The following is a 20,398-nucleotide window of genomic DNA, read 5'->3' on the forward strand; positions in this document are numbered from 1 at the left end:
CTTGAGTTATGAACTTAATTTGTTCCAGAAGGCTGTTTGAGTGCCAATACCGAATGAATTTGTTCCCATAAGGAATAATGTAAATAAGATTAGTCTGTGTCAGACCCCCAAAAATACACTTACAAAAGCACTTACAAAAATACACTTAAATAATTGTTCGAGTTGGGAGCTGTTCAAAACTCGAGGTACCACTTTATCTATGTCTCTCTATCTCTTTCTCTGTATCTCTGTCTCTATCTCATAGGAACACATACATAAATACAATTATACATAGTGTAAATTACCTAGGATAACCCAAAAAATCTAGACGAAGTGCTATACTCTGCTTGTAGATCTCATACATAATAATAATGACTGGCAATTGGCAAGTAATACGCATTTTCACTTGTTTAACCCTTTGAGGGTTTTCGTCGTACTAGTACGTCTTACGCGTAGGGGTTTTTGACGTACTAGTACTCATAAATTCTAGCGGCCTCAAATCTAGTGGGAGAAAATTGGTAGGCCTTCATATGAAAGAATGGGTCTATGTGGTCAGTGTGCACAGTCTAAAAAAAATCCTGCAGCACACAGTGCATAATGAGAAAAAAAAAACTTTGACCATTTTTTTTTAATAAATCAGCGACTTTGCAGTGTATTTTCGTATGGTATTTATTGTTGTATTCTAGTTTTCTTGGTCTCATTTTATAGAATGGAAGACATATTATAGAAATTGAGATGATTTTGACTGGTTTTACAAAGAAAGGTGCCTTGAAATTGAGCTCAAAGTAGCAGAAATGTTCGATTTTTACTAAACTTCAAAAGTAAACAAATTGTGCCAAGCGTGCAATACACGTCAACTGGTGAGTCTAATATTCTTTCACAAGTGCACCAATAATATTTATACCATTTTTTACACTAATGCAGTAGTCTGCATAACAGTAAATCTTATATTTTTTGTGAAAATAAAAATTCAAAGTGGAAAGCAAAAGAATATAAGAGGGGCCTTGAGACATGACTAATGACTAGAGGAAATGTCATTTTAGTGCCAGGAATGTCTTTCTTGTTTATTCTGGACCCTATTCGGAAATTGGCATCTTTTGAAATTTGTGTGAAATTGGCAAAATTGCTAAATTCTGACCACTGTACTGGATAGTTGAATTTCATAAATGAGTGGTTTCTTGCACCCATTCGATAGAAAAAATGGAGTTCTAGCGAAATATTTATGTTTTTTGTCGACTAGTACAGTGAAATTGGCCGAAAATGGGGCTCAAAATGGGCAAAATCGCCGATGCGTAAACATCGCCGAGACCGCTAACTTTGCGAGAGCATAATTCCGTAAGTTTTCTATCAAATTTCAAACTTTTGGTGTCTTTATGATCGGGAAAAGATTCTCTATCTTTTCATAAGAGAAAATAATATTTTTTTTTTTTTAAATTTGGCCGACCCTGAGAACGAGTTTCGGAGAGGGCCTGTCGACCCTCAAAGGGTTAAGAAGCAGACGTGATCGTGTGTAATACCAGTTGGTTCGTGAGCAACTCTCTGAGACGAGAGACAAGCAGACAGAAAGACAGACACACTCAGGCAGACAGACAGGCAGACACACAGGGCTAGACAGACAGTCAGAGAGCTAAACAGACAGAGGTAGACAGACAAACAGACAGACACACATGTTTATGCATAACTGTAGTGGGGGTTCGTAGGAGATATGATGATTGGAGTAAAACACACTTGTTGGATGGTAACACTTATATTAGCAGAGTATGAAGGGAGAGAGCCAACCTGCTGTGTCTTGCCTGGCGTAGACCTATGCGGGAACTGAGAGAGTTACAGGGATTCTCACGCACACATGCGCATCATGTGACGTCACACATGCTAGTCGCTGAGCCTACTGAAAGAGAGCCTAAATATATACATGGATACAACCTACAATATACTACACAAGTATAAGTATGGGGAGTTCAGTAGCTATACTGACATAACAGTGAAAATATATAAAGCCAAGGCTGCAGTGTATGCTCATCAAATGTCACCATTCCTGCACTCTCAGCATTGTCATGCTTCAAGGGAACTTACTATTATTATTATTATATACTCCTGCATATCCAAAACATTGCTGGGACCTATAAGTACTATGTATATATTTCTAGACAATAGTTTGTGACTAAGGTAGGTGAAAATGTTCACCTGTCACTGTGTTTGTGACTATTTGAGTACTATTTCAGTACCTAATATTAGTGTCAGAACGAAGATTTACTGTGAAATCACAAGAACTACTACAAATTGTAATCATCAGAACATAAAAATTATACAAATTAATCCTTTCAAGGTTTCCGACGTACTAGTACGGCTTATGCACCAGGGTTATTGACGTACTAGTACGCATAAATTCTAGCACCTTCAAATTGAGCAGGAGAGAGCTGATAAGCCTACATGTGATAGAATGGGTCTATGTGGTAAGTGTGTGCAGTAGGAAAAAAATCTGCACCTGCATAGTATTGTGGGAATGGTAATTCAGTCCACATGTGCAACTAAGCAAAACGTAAGGAATACCTCACTCTCCAGCAGTCTGAGTGGTGGGGATAGGCAGTAAGAGGGGGGGAGGCAGTGTGGGTAGTAGGGAAGGGAGCTGGCTGTCTGGCTGACTGGCTGGCTGTCTGGCTGGCTGTCTGGCTGGCTCTCTATCTGGCTGTCTAGCTGGCTGTCTGGCTCTCTATCTGGCTGTCTAGCTGGCTGTCTGGCTGGCTGGCTGACTGACCTGACCGACCTGACCGACCTGACTGACCTGACCGACCTGACCGACCTGACCGACCTGACCGACCTGACCGACCTGACCGACCTGACCGACCTGACCGACCTGACCGACCTGACCGACCTGACCGACCTGACCGACCTGACCGACCTGACCGACCTGACTGACCAGACCGACCAGACCGACCAGACCGACCGACTGACCGACCTAACTGACCTGACTGCCTTCCTTTCTTCCTTCATGCTTCCATATGTCGGTAAGAATTGATCACAACAATTTTTTGGGGGTCTATAATACTCACAAAAAGTATGCTCTATGATTTCATAATTTTTTTTTTTTCCGACCCTGTGAACAAGTTTGGGAGAGGGCCTGTCGACCCTGAAAGGGTAAAAAAAAAAAAAATGAGAAAAAGGTATATCGGCAACACTTCTGCAAGCAGCATTGCTTCATGTTGCCTTCAGGTCAGCGACAAGTGCCGACTTTGTGGCCTTATATCTCCATAAGTACATACTGACTAGAATTTTTTTTTATTATCACACTGGCCGATTCCCACCAAGGCAGGGTGGCGCAAAAAAAAAAAACTTTCACCATCATTCACTCCATCACTGTCTTGCCAGAAGGGTGCTTTACACTACAGTTTTTAAACTGCAACATTAACACCCCTCCTGCAAAGTGCAGGCACTGTACTTCCTATCTCCAGGACTCAAGTCCTGCCTGCCGGTTTCCCTAAACCCCTTCATAAATGTTACTTTGCTCACACTCCAACAGCACGTCAAGTATTAAAAACCATTTGTCTCCATTCACTCCTATCAAATACACTCAAGCATGCTTGCTGGAAGTTCAAGCCCCTTGCACACAAAACCTCCTTTACCCTCTCCCTCCAACCCTTCCTAGGTCGACCCCAACCCCGCCTTCGCTCCACTACAGATTTATACACACTCGAAGTCATTCTGTTGTTTTCCATTCTCTCTACATGTCCGAACCACATCAACCCCTCCTCAACCCTCTGGATAATAGTTTTGGTATTCTCGCAACTCCTTCTAATTTCCAAACTCGAATTCTCTGCATTATATTCACACCACACACTGTCCTGAGACATGACATCTCCACTGCCTCCAGCCTTCTCCTCGCTGCAACATTCATCACCCACGCTTCACACCCATATAAGAGCGTTGGTAAAACTATACTCTCATACATTCCCCTCTTTGCCTCCAAGGACAAAGTTCTTTGTCTCCACAGACTCCTAAGTGCACCACTCACCCTTTTCCCCTCATCAATTCTATGATTCACCTCATCTTTCATAGACCCATCCGTTGACACGTCCACTCCCAAATATTTTTTATATTATGTAAAAAAATGTCGTCCTCTTTTTTTTTTTTTTTTTTTTTTTTTTTTTTTTTTTTTTTTTTTTTTTTTTTTTTAAATATTCAGAGTGCTGGGCAAGTGAACCTAGATCTGCATTTGGACAGTTAACCCTTTCAGGGTTTCCGACATACTAGTATGGCTTACGCGCCAGGGTTATTGACGTTGTAGTACACGGAAATTTTAGCGCCTTCAAATCTAGTGAGAGAAAGCTGGTAGGCCTGTATATGAAAGAATGGGTCTATGTGGTCAGTGTGCACAGTATAAAAAAATCCTGCAGCACACAGTGTATAATGAGAAAAAAAAAACTCTGACCATGTTTTTGGTTTAAAACAGCGACTTTGCACTGTATTTTCGTATGGTATTTATGGTTGTATTCTTGTTTTCTTTGTCTCATTTTATTGAATGGAAGACATGTTACAGAATTTGAGATGATTTTGATTGGTTTCACAATGAAAAGTACATTGAAATTGAGCTCAGAGTAGCAGAAATGTTCGATTTTTGCTAAAGTTCAAAAGTAAACAAATCATGCCATGCATCCAATACACGTCAACTAGTGAGTCTAATATTCGTTCACAAGTGCGCTGATATTATTTAGACCATTTCTACACTAATGCAGTAGTCTGCATAACAGTAAATCTTCTATTTTTTGTGAGAATAAAAATTCAAAGTGGAAAGCAAAAGAGATGTAAGAGGGGCCTGGGGACATGACTAATGAACAAAGAAAATGTTATTTTAGTGCCAGGAATATCTGTCTCATTTATTCTGGACCCTATTTGGAAATTGGCATCTTTTGAAATCTGTGTGAAATTCACAAAATTGCCAGTTTCTGACCACCTTATTGGATAGTTGAAATGGGTGGCTTCTTGTACTCATTCGACAGAAAAAATGGAGTTCTAGTGAAATAATTATGATTTTTGTCGACTAGTTCACTAGAATTAACCGAAAATAGGGCTCAAAGTGGGTGAAATTGCCGAAGTGTAAACATCATCGAGACCGCTAACTTCGCGAGAGCATAATTCCATAAGTTTTCCATCAAATTTCATAATTTTGGTGTCATTATGATCAGGAAAAGATTCTCTATCATTTCATAAGAAAAAATAATTTTTTTTTTTCCGAAAAATTTTCGACCCTGAGAACAAGTTTAGGAGAGGGCCTCTCGACCCTGAAAGGGTTAAGGGGTTAAAGTCACTAAGAGTGTCTCGGTACTGTTGATGCAATAAGCACAATAACAATACAGTGGACCCTCAACCAGCGATGGCATCGATTAACGATGAATCTGACTAGCGATACATTTTAATGCAAAAATTTTGCCTCGACTAGCACTTAAAAACCTGACCAACACTATTTGTTCCGTTCAAGACACGTCCACTTTGGCCTGAGCACGCCCCACTTGTCCCATGGGTGCCAAGCAGGACGTACATTACTCAGGAGGAAAAGGCACTCCCAGGACATAAGCCTATGAAAGACATGCTTACTCTGTTGATGTGTGCCAATGCTAGTGGTGATTGCAAAGTGAAGCCTTTATTGGTGTATCACTCTGAAACTCCCAGAGTGTTCAGGAAAAACAATGTCGTCAAGGCTAATTTGTGTGTGCTGTGGAGGGCAAACAGTAAGGCATGGGTCACTAGGGACTTTTTCTACGACTTTTTACACCATGCATTTGCCCCCAATGTGAAAAATTACCTAATTGAAAAGAAATTAGACCTTAAGTGCCTCCTGGTATTAGACAATGCTCCTGGTCATCCTTCAGACTTGGCAGAGTGACTTTCTAGGGACATGAGTCAAGAAATCGTAATGACACGATTGCAAACAAACCATACCCCCGGCCGGGATTGAACCCGCGGTCATAGAGTCTCAAAACTCCAGCCCGTCGCGTTAGCCACTAGACCAGCTAGCCACAATAAGATTCATCCAACTAGGTATATTTCTACACCATAGGAAGGTTAGCACAGGCACCACTGTGACCACAAATGCAAGTTTTTACAGACGAATCTCCAGCTAGCGTGGCCGTGATGAACTCTAGCTCAAGTCCCTTCACTGCCGTCAACATGACTCAAGAAATCATAATGACACGATTGCAAACAAAGAAATCGTAATGACAAAATTGCAAACAAACCATACCCCCGGCCGGGGGTGGCTAACGCGACGGGCTGGAGTTTTGAGACTCTATGACCGCGGGTTCAATCCCGGCCGGGGGTATGGTTTGTTTGCAATCGTGTCATTACGATTTCTTAAATCATGTTGACGGCAGTGAAGGGACTTGAGCTAGAGTTCGTCACGGCCACGCTAGCTGGAGATTCGTCTGTAAAAACTTGCATTTGTGGTCACAGAGGTGCCTGTGCTAACTTTCCTATGGTGTAGAAATATACCTAGTTGGATGAATCTTATTGTGGCTAGCTGGTCTAGTGGCTAACGCGACGGGCTGGAGTTTTGAGACTCTATGACCGCGGGTTCAATCCCGGCCGGGGGTATGGTTTGTTTGCAATCGTGTCATTACGATTTCTTGAGTCATGTTGACGGCAGTGAAGGGACTTGCGCTAGAGTTCGTCACGGCCACACTAGCTGGAGATTCGTCTGTAAAAACTTGCATTTGTGGTCACAGAGGTGCCTGTGCTAACTTTCCTATGGTGTAGAAATATACCTAGTTGGATGAATCTTATTGTGGCTAGCTGGTCTAGTGGCTAACGCAACGGGCTGGAGTTTTGAGACTCTATGACCGCGGGTTCAATCCCGGCCGGGGGTATGGTTAGGGACATGAGCTTCATTAAGGTGAAGTTTTTGCCTCCTAATACCACTCCTCTCCTGCAGCCCATGGACCAGCAGGTCATTTCCAACTTCAAGAAACTGTACACAAAAGCTATGTTTGAAAGGTGCTTTGTAGTGATCTCAGAAACTCAACTGACTCTAAGAGAGTTTTGGAAAGATCACTTTACCATCCTCAATTGTGTAAACATTATAGGTAAGGCTTGGGAGGAAGTGACGAAGAGGACCTTGAACTCTGCTTGGAAAAAACTGTGGCCAGAATGTGTAGACAAAAGGGATTGTGAATGGTTTAAGGCTAACCCTGAGAATCCTATGCAAGTTGAGGAATCCATTGTGGCACTGGGGAAGTCCTTGGGGTTGGAGGTTAGTGGGGAGGATGTGGAAGAGTTGGTGGTGGAGGACAATGAAGATCTAACCACTGATGAGCTGCTAGATCATCTTGAACAGCAAGAGGGCAGACCTGAGGAAACTGCTTTGGAGGAGGGGAAAGAGAAATTGAAGAAGTTGCCTACCTACTTCTAAGATTAAGGAAATGTGTGCAAAGTGGCTTGAAGTGCAAACCTTTATTGATGAAAATCACCCTGACACAGCTACTGCAAGCCGTGTTGGCAACCTGTACACTGACAATGTTGTGAACCACTCTAGGAAAGTCATAAAGGAACGAGAGGTACAGGTATCTATGGACAGACATGTTGTGCAACAGAAGTCCAGTGACTCTGAAGCTGGTCCTAGTGGCATTAAAAGAACAAGGGAACTAACCCCAGAAAAAGACTTGCTACCTCAACTGCTAATGGAAGGGGATTCCCCTTCTAAACACTAAGAAGATCAATGCTCTCCCCTCCTCCCATCCCATCAATCATCACCAGATCTTCAATAAAGGTAAGTGTCATGTAACTGTGCATGTCTTCTTCAGTTTGTGTGCATTAAAATTAATATTTCATGTGGTAAATTTTTTTTTTTTCAATACTTTGGGGTGTCTTGCACGGATTAATTTGATTTCCATTATTTCTTATTGGGAAAATTAACTTGACTAACGATTATTTCGATTAACGATGAGCTCTCAGGAACGGATTAATATCGCTGGTTGAGGGTCCACTGTAATTGCTCTGGGGCATTTTAAATTTCGTATATTACGTTAATATAGACATTTTTCATTAATCCCTCTGTGATATTTTTCTTTCAAAATTATATAAGAAGCATTCTACATATCATATAAACATAATATGCACAACCATAGTAAAATAAATTGACATAAATATGAGATGTGGTTGCTGGGTGGCTTGTAGGAGAGACAGAAAGAATTGCATTTTTCTAGTCCAACACCAGAGAAACTGTGTACAAAACAGTATTACTGGGCTAACTGTAGAAAAATATTCCTTTCATATGCCTTCATTCATAGTGTCATTCTCTCTAAAAATTGTGTATTGCATGAGAATGGGAGTGTTGCTGTTATTTATTCTACTGCACCAACGTGAAGACAACTTGTACACATTGTAAAGTGTTTGCACTGTGGACAAAAGCTTCACAAACATATGCAAAAATGAACGTGTGAACTGTAAGTGGACAGGAATTAATACGTGTTCATCTGTTTGTTTCCATTCTCCGCATGTCTCTCATTCTCCCTCATTTACAATGGCATCTAAACGTAGTTTTTAGAAATGATTAAACTCAATGAGCAAGGTATGTCGATGGTAATAATAATAATCATCCTGGGACGCTTTAAATATCATATATTTCATGTAAGTACGGTATCTGGGTGATCTACCACACCTGACTTTCTGCAATAAATACTCACCTCTCACCCACATTAAGACTACAAATATTTTAAGGTAAATAATGAGTGTACTGTATATGCATTTTATCACTCTGGGGCACTTTAAATGTCGGATATTACGTGTAGGTGTGGTAGCCAGGCAAGCTACCACTCATACCACATCTGACTTCCTACAATAAATTCTACTCACCTCTCACCCTACGTTAAGACGACAAATGTGTATTTTATTATTTTATTGTTTTTAATGCCTACTTTTGTTGCTAACTTAATATATGATAGTGTAAACATGTTATGAAGTGTTTATATGCATTTATAAGTGAAAAAAATTGTGATTCACTTTACGGCGGCAGCCTTTAACCTAACCTGTTGTATAAGTGGTGCCCTCCTGTATGTAGTGTGAATATTATGCAGAGAATTTGGAGCCTGGAGATGAAAAAATTATATGGGGTTACCAAAAGTAAAATTCAGAGGGCTGAGGAGGGAATGTTGAGGTAGTTTGGGAATTTACAGAAGTTAGAACAGAGTAGGATGACTAAGATGGTATATAAGCCTGGGGTGAAAAGGAGGAGGGACAGCGATTGTCCCAGAAAGGGTTATAGAGAGGGGTTCTGGAAGTTCTAAGTGCTGAAGGCTTGAACATCTAGCAGGCTTGTTTGAAACTTAAACTTAAGAAACCGACATTTTTTTTTTTTTTCAGGTTTGGCACGGGAAAATCATATTGTAGCTGGGATGCTTACTGAGTTGTGCGTAACTGAAATTGAAGATGCAGCATCAGACACAGAAGCAATGCGATCAGTTCCTCAGCCTGTTGTCCAAGAAAGCTCACATCCATATACAGATGATGTAACCTTGACTGGAGCTGTTAAAATTCTAGGTATGTGATAACAGTATTAACATTTTAATAACTTTTTTGTGCTAAACACATTTTCCTTTCTAATTGTCCAGCACAAGAATTAAATAATTTGAGTCACCCTACCTTAGTGGGAGAGGGCTTTTGTGTTAAAAAATTATTTCCTCAAAAATTCATTATTTTTATGCGCTTTAGGTGCAGAGGCTCTGAGGGTTGAATTTGATCGACAGTGTTCAACAGAAAGAAAGCATGATCCCCTGACTATCATGGATGGAGCAGGCAAGATCATTTGCACTCGATCAGGAAGGGAATGGTCTGACTGGTCAACTGAAGTTCGTATTGCTGGTATGTTTTCCTACATGTACAGTATTCCAAATAATAATACTGCAGTATAATTTTTATGGCAAATACAGTAATAATTTTTTAATAATGAACATTTGCTTTTATTCACTGAAGTACAGTGGTACCTCAAGTTTCGTAGAGCTCCCAACTCGGACAGTTATGTAAGTGTATTATTGTAAGTGCTTTTGTAAGTGTATTTTTGGGGGTCTGAAACAGACTAATCTAATTTACATTATTCCTTATGGGAACAAATTCGTTCGGTAACGGCACTCGAACGGCCTTCTGGAACGAATTATGGCTGAAACTCGGGGTACCACTGTATAATATTTTTATTTTAGTCTATATCAAAATTTTGGGATATTTTCTGTTTAGAGTGACATCTAAACTGACATATCTGTGCACCTCTGCAAAGATAGTGATAGTGTGAATGATGATGAAAGTGTTTCTTTATTTTGGGTCACCCTGCCTCTGTGGGAGACAACTAGTGTATTAAAAAAAATTGTCCCTGCAAATTTGTGATACACTTAAGCTCAATGATTTTGTTTATTTGCCATCTTTTTGAAGGGCCTCCTTCAAATAATTCTAAAATTTGCTTTATTCTTGCTGTACCTATTTTTGTTTAGGATGGTGATGTTCCCATTATGTTTTGCATGGAGGAAGGGTTGTGGTTTCTTGAGTCAGTCTTAAAGAAATTAAAGTAGATGGTGCTTACACTTGGTACATATAATTATGCTGAACTGCCATTTTTGCCACAGGTGATAGTTGTGTCATTTTTCTTTGATACATTAATATTTCTTGCTGCAAATTGCTTGGTTAACCAGTTTCAAATTGAAACTGGCAAGGGCTTTAGTTGTACTTAAGTTTGAATAAGAGAAAGTTTATTGAGTGACCATTGCATAAGGGAACATTTGAGGGCTAAGAGGCATGTATATCTTTTTGTGATCTATTATCACTTGTTTGTTTAAATTATACTTGTGAAAATTTTAGAATCTTTGTATTCTTCTCTATAGTACAGTTTCAGTTTTCACTTGGTTAATTTTTTCAGTGAAAGTGTGATAAACACATCCAGATGTTTAAAAGAAATATGAAGCATGCAAATTATAAAATATCTATGTGCTTTGTTTTCTGTAGTGGAGCATAATTGTGAAAAAAAGCATTTCAATTCAGAGAAAAAATTATTTCATTGTTAAATATAACTGAATAACTCATTTAAGGTTTCTCTCTTTTATCTGCAGGTGATGAATTGAGATGGAAGTTTACCAGTGATGGATCAGTAAATGGTTGGGGGTGGCGCTTTACAGTTTTCCCTCTAATGCCTTGTGCTACTCCACGGGATCTACACAGTGACCGCCGACTTTTGTCTCGGCCCTTGGTGGACCTACCCATGTGTCTTCTGGATTCTCTTTTGCCATTGTGTACCCAGACTGCTATTCTGTCTCGTTTAGCTGCATCCCTGGCTCTATGTGCTCAGCTTTCATCTTTAGGTACTTTCGATCACTTCATATATGTTCATCACTGTGTTTTTGTACCATGTACAGGTTTTCATATGTGAACACCAAGAAGTTGCTTAATATTTCATATGCTTTAAGGATAATAATTAAGGTAAATAAAAAATTATAGGGTAATAAGTCTGTTGAGTCTAGGTAGTAGGTTGGTAGACAGCAACCGCCCAGGGAGGTACTACCGTCCTGCCAAGTGAGTGTAAAACGAAAGCCTGTAATTGTTTTACATGATGGTAGGATTGCTGGTTTCCTTTTTTCTGTCTCATAAACATGCAAGATTTCAGGTATGTCTTGCTACTTCTACTTACACTTAGGTCACACTACACATACATGTTTTTTTTTTTTTTTTTTTTTTAAAAAAGTCGGTCGTCTCCCACTGAGGCAGGGTGACCCAAAAAAGAAAGAAAATCCCCAAAAAAGAAAATACGTTCATCATCATTCAACACTTTCACCACACTCACACATTATCACTGCTTTTGCAGAGATGCTCAGAATACAACAGTTTAGAAGCATATACGTATAAAGATACACAACATGTCCCTCCAAACTGCCAATATCCCAAACCACTCCTTTAAAGTGCAGGCATTGTACTTCCCATTTCCAGGACTCAAGTCCGACTATATGAAAATAACCGGTTTCCCTGAATCCCTTCACTAAATATTACCCTGCTCACACTCCAACAGATCGTCAGGTCCCAAGTATCATTCGTCTCCATTCACTCCTATCTAACACGCTCATGCACGCTTGCTGGAAGTCTAAGCCCCTCGCCCACAAAACCTCCTTTACCCTCTCTTTCCAACCCTTTCGAGGACGACCCCTACCCCTCTTTCCTTCCCCTATAGATTTATATGCTTTCCATGTCATTCTACTTTGATCCATTCTCTCTAAATGACCAAACCACCTCAACAACCCCTCTTCTGCCCTCTGACTAATGCTTTTATTAACTCCACACCTTCTCCTAATTTCCACACTCCGAATTTTCTGCATAATATTTACACCACACATTGCCCTTAGACAGGACATCTCCACTGCCTCCAACTGTCTCCTCGCTGCTGAATTTACCACCCAAGCTTCACATCCATATAAGAGTATTGGTACTACTATACTTTCATACATTCCCTTCTTTGCCTCCATAGATAACGTTTTTTGACTCCACATATACCTCAACGCACCACTCACCTTTTTTCCCTCATCAATTCTTTGATTAACCTCATCCTTCATAAATCCATCCGCCGACACGTCAACTCCCAAGTATCTGAAAACATTCACTTCTTCCATACTCCTCCTCCCCAATTTGATATCCAATTTTTCTTTATCTAAATCATTTGATACCCTCATCACCTTACTCTTTTCTATGTTCACTTTCAACTTTCTACCTTTACACACATTCTCAAACTCATCCACTAACCTTTGCAATTTTTCTTTAGAATCTCCCATAAGCACAGTATCATCAGCAAAAAGTAACTGTGTCAATTCCCATTTTGAATTTGATTCCCCATAATTTAATCCCACCCCTCTCCCGAACACCCTAGCATTTACTTCTTTTACAACCCCATCTATAAATATATTAAACAACCATGGTGACATTACACATCCCTGTCTAAGACCTACTTTTACCGGGAAGTATTCTCCCTCTCTTCTACACACCCTAACCTGAGCCTCACTATCCTCATAAAAGCTCTTTACAGCATTTAGTAACTTACCACCTATTCCATAAACTTGCAACATCTGCCACATTGCTCCTCTATCCACTCTATCATATGCCTTTTCTAAATCCATAAATACAATAAAAACTTCCCTACCTTTATCTAAATACTGTTCACATATATGTTTCAATGTAAACACTTGATCTACACATCCCCTACCCACTCTGAAACCTCCTTGCTCATCCGCAATTCTACATTCTGTCTTACCTCTAATTCTTTCAATTATAACTCTACCGTATACTTTTCCTGGTATACTCAGTAAACTTATTCCTCTATAATTTTTACAATCTCTTTTGTCCCCTTTCCCTTTACATAAAGGAACTATACACGCTCTCTGCCAATCCCTAGGTACCTTCCCCTCTTTCATACATTTATTAAACAAAAGTACCAACCACTCCAACACTATATCCCCCCCTGCTTTTAACATTTCTGTCATGATCCCATCAGTTCCAGCTGCTTTACCCCCTTTCATTCTACGTAATGCCTCACGTACCTCCACCACACTTACATTCTGCTCTTCTTCACTCCTAAAAGATGGTATACCTCCCTGGCCAGTGCATGAAATTACCGCCTCCCTTTCTTCCTCAACATTTAAAAGTTCCTCAAAATATTCTCGCCATCTACCTAATACCTCCCTCTCCCCATCTACTAACTCCCCTACTCTGTTTTTAACAGACAAATCCATACTTTCCCTAGGCTTTCTTAACTTGTTTAACTCACTCCAAAATTTTTTCTTATTTTCAATAAAATTTCTTGACAGTGCCTCTCCCACTCTTTCATCTGCTCTCCTTTTGCACTCTCTCACCACTCTCTTCACCTTTCTTTTACTCTCCATATACTCTGCTCTTCTTATAACACTTCTGCTTTGTAAAAACTTCTCGTAAGCTACCTTTTTCTCTTTTATCACACCCTTTACTTCATCATTCCACCAATCACTCCTCTTTCCTCCTGCCCCCACCCTCCTATAACCACAAACTTCTGCCCCACATTCTAATACTGCATTTTTAAAACTATTCCAACCCTCTTCAACTCCCCCACTACTCATCTTTGCACTAGCCCACCTTTCTGCCAATAGTCGCTTATATCTCACCCAAACTTCCTCCTCCCTTAGTTTATACACTTTCACCTCCCTCATACTTGTTGTTGCCACCTTCCTCTTTTCCCATCTACCTCTTACTCTAACTGTAGCTACAACTAAATAATGATCTGATATATCAGTTGCCCCTCTATAAACATGTACATCCTGGAGCCTACCCATCAACCTTTTATCCACCAATACATAATCTAACAAACTACTTTCATTACGTGCTACATCATACCTTGTATATTTATTTATCCTCTTTTTCATAAAATATGTATTACTTATTACCAAATTTCTTTCTACACATAGCTCAATTAAAGGCTCCCCATTTACATTTACCCCTGGCACCCCAAATTTACCTACTGCTCCCTCCATAACATTTTTACCCACTTTAGCATTGAAATCCCCAACCACCATTACTCTCACACTTGATTCAAAACTCCCCATGCATTCACTCAACATTTCCCAGAATCTCTCTCTCTCCTCTACACTTCTTTCTTCTCCAGGTGCATACACGGTTACTATAACCCACTTTTCACATCCAATCTTTATTTTACTCCACATAATCCTTGAATTTATGCATTTGTAGTCCCTCTTTTCCTGCCATAGCTTATCCTTCAACATTATTGCTACTCCTTCTTTAGCTCTAACTCTATTTGAAACCCCTGACCTAATCCCATTTATTCCTCTCCATTGAAACTCTCCCACCCCCTTCAGCTTTGTTTCACTTAAAGCCAGGACATCCAGTTTCTTCTCGTTCATAACATCCACAATCATCTCTTTCTTATCATTTGCACAACATCCACGCACATTCAGACTTCCCACTTTGACAATTTTCTTCTTCTTATTCTTTTTAGTAATCTTTACAGGAAAAGGGGTTACTAGCCCATTGTTCCCGGCATTTTAGTTGACTTTTACAACACGCATGGCTTACGGAGGAAAGATTCTTATTCCACTTCCCCATGGACATAAAAGGAAAAGTAATAAGACCAAGAACTATTAAGATAAAATCAGAGAAAACTCAGATGAGTGTGTATAAATAAACATGTACATGTATGTGTAGTGTGACCTAAGTGTAAGTAGAAGTAGCAAGACATACCTGTAATCTTGCATATTTATGAGACAGACAAAAGACACCAGCAATCCTACCATCATGTAAAACAATTACAGGTTTTCGTTTTACACTCACATGGCAGGACGGTAGTACCTCCCTGGGTGGTTGCTGTCTACCAACCTACTACCTATCATATGCCTTTTCTAAATCCATAAATGCAATAAAAACTTCCATACCTTTATCTAAATACTTTTCACATATATGCTTCAATGTAAACACTTGATCTACACATCCCCTACCCACTCTGAAGCCTCCCTGCTCATCCGCAATTCTACATTCTGTCTGACCTCTAATTCTTTCAATTATAACCCTACCGTATACTTTTCCTGGTATACTCAGTAAACTTATTCCTCTATAATTTTTACAATCTCTTTTGTCCCCTTTCCCTTTATATAAAGGGACTATACATGCTTTCCGCCAATCCCTAGGTACCTTCCCCTCTTTCATACATTTATTAAACAAAAGTACCAACCACTCCAACACTATATCCCCCCCTGCTTTTAACATTTCTGTCATGATCCCATCAGTTCCAGCTGCTTTACATATATACATATATACACACCCCTCTGGGCTTTCTTCTATTTTCTTTCTAGTTCTTATTCTTGTTTATTTCCTCTTATCTCCATGGGGAAGTGGAACAGAATTCTTCCTCCGTAAGCCATGCGTGTTGTAAGAGGCAACTAAAATGCCGGGAGCAAGGGGCTAGTAACCTCTTCTCCTGTATATATTACTAAATGTAAAAGGAGAAACTTTCGTTTTTCCTTTTGGGCCACCCCGCCTCGGTGGGATACGGCCGGTGTGTTTAAAGAAGACAAGCATATATATATACACACCCCTCTGGGTTTTCTGCTATTTTCTTTCTAGTTCTTGTTCTTGTTTATTTCCTCTTATCTCCATGGGAAAGTGGAACAGAATTCTTCCTCCGTAAGCCATGCGTGTTGTCAGAGGTGACTAAAATGCTGGGGGCAAGGGGCTAGTAACCCCTTCTCTTGTATAAATTACTATATTTAAAAAGAGAAACTTTCGTTTTTCTTTTTGGGCCACCCTACCTTGGTGGGATACGGCTGGTTTGTTGAAAAAAAAAAAAAGTCTGTTGAGTACACCTGGTAAAGTGTATGATAGAGTTATTATTGAAAGAATTAAGAGTAAGACAGAGAGTAGGATAGTAGATGAACAAGGAGGCTTTAGGAAAGGTAAGGGGTGTGTAGACCAAGTGTTTGCAGTGAAACATAGAGGTGAACAGTATTTAGATAAGGGTAAAGAGGTTTTTGTGGCATTTAAGGCTTTAGAAAAGGCATATGACAAGGTAAATAGGGGGGCCATGTGGCAGATGTTGCAAATGTATGGAATAAGAGGTAGATTATTGTAAGCAGTGAAAAGTTTTTACAAGGATAGTGAGGCTCAGTTTAGAGTATGTAGGAGAGAGGGAGATTATTTCCCAGTAAAAGTAGGCCTTAGACAAGGATGTGATGTCACCGTGGTTGTTTAATATATTTCTAGATGGGGTTGTAAGAGAAGTTAATGCTCGGGTGTTGGCAGGAGGTGTAGGGTTAAAAGATAAAGAATCGACACAAAATGGGAGTTGTCACAGTTGCTCTTTGCTGATGACGCTGTGATTTTGCGAGATTCTGAAGAGAAGTTGCAGAGGCTGATGAATGAGTTCGGTAGGGTATGTAAAAGAAGAAAATTAAAAGTGAATATAGGAAAGTAAGGTGATGAGTATAACAAAAAAATTAGGTAATGAGAGAGTGGATATCAGATTGGAGGGAGAGAGTATGGAGGAGATGAATGTATTCAGATATTTAGGAGTGGACATGTCAGCAGATGGGTCTATGAAAGATGGGGTAAATCATAGAACTGGCATGGAAAAAATGGTTAGTGGTGCACTGAGGAGTCTGTGGAGACAAAGTACTTTGTCCATGGAAGCAAAGAGGGGAATGTATGAGAGTATAGTTATACCAATGCTCCTATATGGGTGTGAAGCATGGGTGATGAATGTTTCAACAAGAAGGCTGGATACAGTGGAGATGTCATGTCTCATGGCAATGTGTGGTGTGAATATAATGCAGAGAATTTGTAGTTTGGAAATTAGCAGGAGGTGCTGGATTACCAAAACTTATATCCAGAGGGCTGAGGAGGAGTTGTTGAGGTGGTTCGGACATGTAGAGAGGCTGGAACAAAATAAAATGACTTTGAGAGTGTATAAATCTTTAGTGGAGGGAAAGCGGGGTAGAAATCGACTTAGGAAAGGTTAGAGGGAGGGGATAAAGGAGGTTTTGTGTGCAAGGGGCTTGGACTTCCAGCAAGCATGTGTGAGCGTGTTAGGTAAGAGTGAATGGAGACAAATAGGTTTTAGGACTTGACGTACTGTTGGAGTGTGAGCAGGGATTCAGGGAAACCAGTTAGCTGGACTTGAGTCCTGGTGATGGGAAGTACAGTTCCTGCACTCTGAAGGAAGGGTGTTAATGTTGCAGTTTTGTAATTGTAGTGTAAGCATGCCTCTGGCAAGACAGTGATGGAGTGAATGATAGTGAAAGCTTTTTTTTTTCAGGCCACCCTATCTTGGTGAGAAACAGCTGATGTGTTAATAAAAAAGAGAATTATTTTCCTGTTTGTAACCTGATATATATAATGAAATTTAATGAAATTAAATTCTCATAGGATTTTGTAAAGTTTGAAAAGTCATCCAACTCTCCATTTTCTATTATAAATACTGTTCTTATTCAATATTTGTTTGTTACAGCACCTAGTCAGCGCATGTGGGGTCTCAAAACTCTTCGAAAGATTGTTACCACAGATTTGGGATCTGGACTCAATATTAGAGCTCTTCTCTCAGCATCATATTCCTCTAGTTCTACACCTGCTCCATCTAGACCTATTTCTCCAGTTCCTCAGTCCTCATCAGTTCCAAGTGTGCCTACCTCAGCACCCCAGTCACTTGCTCCTCCTGCCCCACCTTCATTACGAGGAAGCACAGAGAGCTTAGAATCATCCGGTAGTTTTGTGAAACCGCTGGTCGAAGTCAGAACTACTCCTGAAATGCCTCTTGTCAGCCTGCTGAAAGGGTTGCCAGAAGCTCTTCTTCGCCAGGCTGAATACGAAGATCCTCTAGTTCGGGGAGGAAAGCATCTGATGCATTCTCAATTCTTTAAGGTAAAGATTTAGCATCATAGTACATATTAAACCTAGGTAGTAGGTTGGTAGACAGCAACCACCCAGGGAGGTACTACCGTCCTGCCAAGTGAGCGTAAAACGAAAGCCTGTAATTGTTTTACATGATGGTAGGATTGCTGGCGTCCATTTTTCTGTCTCATAAACATGCAAGGTTTCAGGTACGTCTTGCTACTTCTACTTACACTTAGGCCACACTACACACAACATGTACAAGCATATATATACACACCCTGCTGGGTTTTCTTCTATTTTCTTACTAGTTCTTGTTCTTGTTTATTTCCTCTTACCTCCATGGGGAAGTGGAACAGAATTCTTCCTCCGTAAGCCATGCGTGTTGTAAGAGGCGACTAAAATGCCAGGAGCAAGGGGCTAGTAACCCCTTCTTCTGTATATATTACTAAATGTAAAAGGATAAACTTTCGTTTTTCCTTTTGGGCCACCCCACCTCGGTGGGATACGGCCAGTGTGCTGAAAGAAAGAAGAAGAAAAGGAGAAACTTTCGTTTTTCCTTTCGGGCCACCCTGCCTCAGTGGGATATGGCCAGTGTGTTGAAAGAAAGAAGAAAGAATACATATTAAAGTATTTTTACGTATTAAGCAGTTTGAATTTCCTTTATGGCAAACCAGTACCATGCTAAGGTATCTGACCAAATTCATTTCTTATGGAATCTAATTGAAACACCTTTGATGGCAAACCATACCCCTTCAAACACTTTCGATTTTCTCTTTATATTTTAACCCATCTATGCTTTTCCTGTCATTGCGCAATTTTCCATTCATTCATTACTTTCATATTAACTTTAGTATAATGCAATACCAATGCAACTTTAATAATTTGAAACCCTTGCAGTGTGAAATTTTCTGGAATATGGAAGCCATTATTTCCTCTTTATTGCATAAATGAATAAGATTCCATGTATTATATTTACATACGTTATGAATGATTTTGTAGGTAGTGGGATGGTAGACAGCAACCACCCAGGGAGGTACTACCGTCCTGCCAAGTGAGTGTAAAACGAAAGCCTGTAATTGTTTTACATGATGGTAAGATTGCTGGTGTCTTTTGTCTGTCTCATAAATATGCAAGATTACAGGTATGTCTTGCTACTTCTACTTACACTTAGGTCACACTACACATACATGTACACATTTATTTATACACACGCATCTAAGTTTTCTTTGATTTTATCTTAATAGTTCTTTGTCTTATTACTTTTTCCTTTTATGTCCATGGGGAAGTGGAATAAGAATCTTTCCTCCGTAGGCCATGCGTGTTGTAAAAGTCAACTAAAATGCCAGGAACAATGGGCTAGTAACCCCTTTTCCTGTAAAGATTACTAAAAAGAATGAGAAGAAGAGAATTGTCAAAGTGGGAAGTCTAAATGTGCGTGGATGTTGTGCAAATGATAAGAAAGAGATGATTGTGGATGTTATGAATGAGAAGAAGCTGGATGTCCTGGCTTTAAGTGAAACAAAGCTGAAGGGGGTGGGAGAGTTTCAGTGGAGAGGAATAAATGGGATTAGGTCAGGGGCTTCAAATAGAGTTAGAGCTAAAGAAGGAGTAGCAATAATGTTGAAGGATAAGATATGGCAGGAAAAGAGGGACGATAAATGTATTAATTCAAGGATTATGTGGAGTAAAATAAAGGTTGGATGTGAAAAGTGGGTTATAGTAAGTGTATATGCACCTGGAGAAGAGAGAAGTGTAGAGGAGAGAGAGAGAGATTTTGGGAAATGTTGAGTGAATGCGTGGGGAGTTTTGAATCAAGTGTGAGAGTAATGGTGGTTGGGGATTTCAATGCTAAAGTGGGTAAAAATGTTATGGAGGGAGTAGTAGGTAAATTTGGGGTGCCAGGGGTAAATGTAGTATTAAGATCAACATTATTTAGTTTATATGTGGCATGGTTATTTACCTGTCCAACATTTAGAACTTTGCATTTGTCAATGTTAAACTGCATCTGCCACTTCTCCGACCATTGCGTCAGTCTATTCAAATCATC

The 20,398-nt window shown here is 39.9% G+C and overlaps 1 protein-coding gene across 1 annotated transcript in view; it reads left to right on the forward strand.

Moving 5' to 3' along the window:
* LOC138851793 (E3 ubiquitin-protein ligase HERC2-like) overlaps nucleotides 1-20,398 on the forward strand; it is a 53,403-nt gene that overhangs the window by 14,520 nt on the left and 18,485 nt on the right. Inside the window, exons 4-7 of the mRNA XM_070081268.1 lie at nucleotides 9,328-9,504; nucleotides 9,676-9,825; nucleotides 11,058-11,306; nucleotides 17,969-18,378. Coding sequence (XP_069937369.1) covers nucleotides 9,328-9,504; nucleotides 9,676-9,825; nucleotides 11,058-11,306; nucleotides 17,969-18,378 — 986 coding nt within the window. The remainder of the gene's footprint in view (nucleotides 1-9,327; nucleotides 9,505-9,675; nucleotides 9,826-11,057; nucleotides 11,307-17,968; nucleotides 18,379-20,398) is intronic.

This window comes from Cherax quadricarinatus, chromosome 6 (assembly GCF_038502225.1).
Source record: "Cherax quadricarinatus isolate ZL_2023a chromosome 6, ASM3850222v1, whole genome shotgun sequence".
NCBI classification, from domain to species: domain Eukaryota; kingdom Metazoa; phylum Arthropoda; class Malacostraca; order Decapoda; family Parastacidae; genus Cherax; species Cherax quadricarinatus.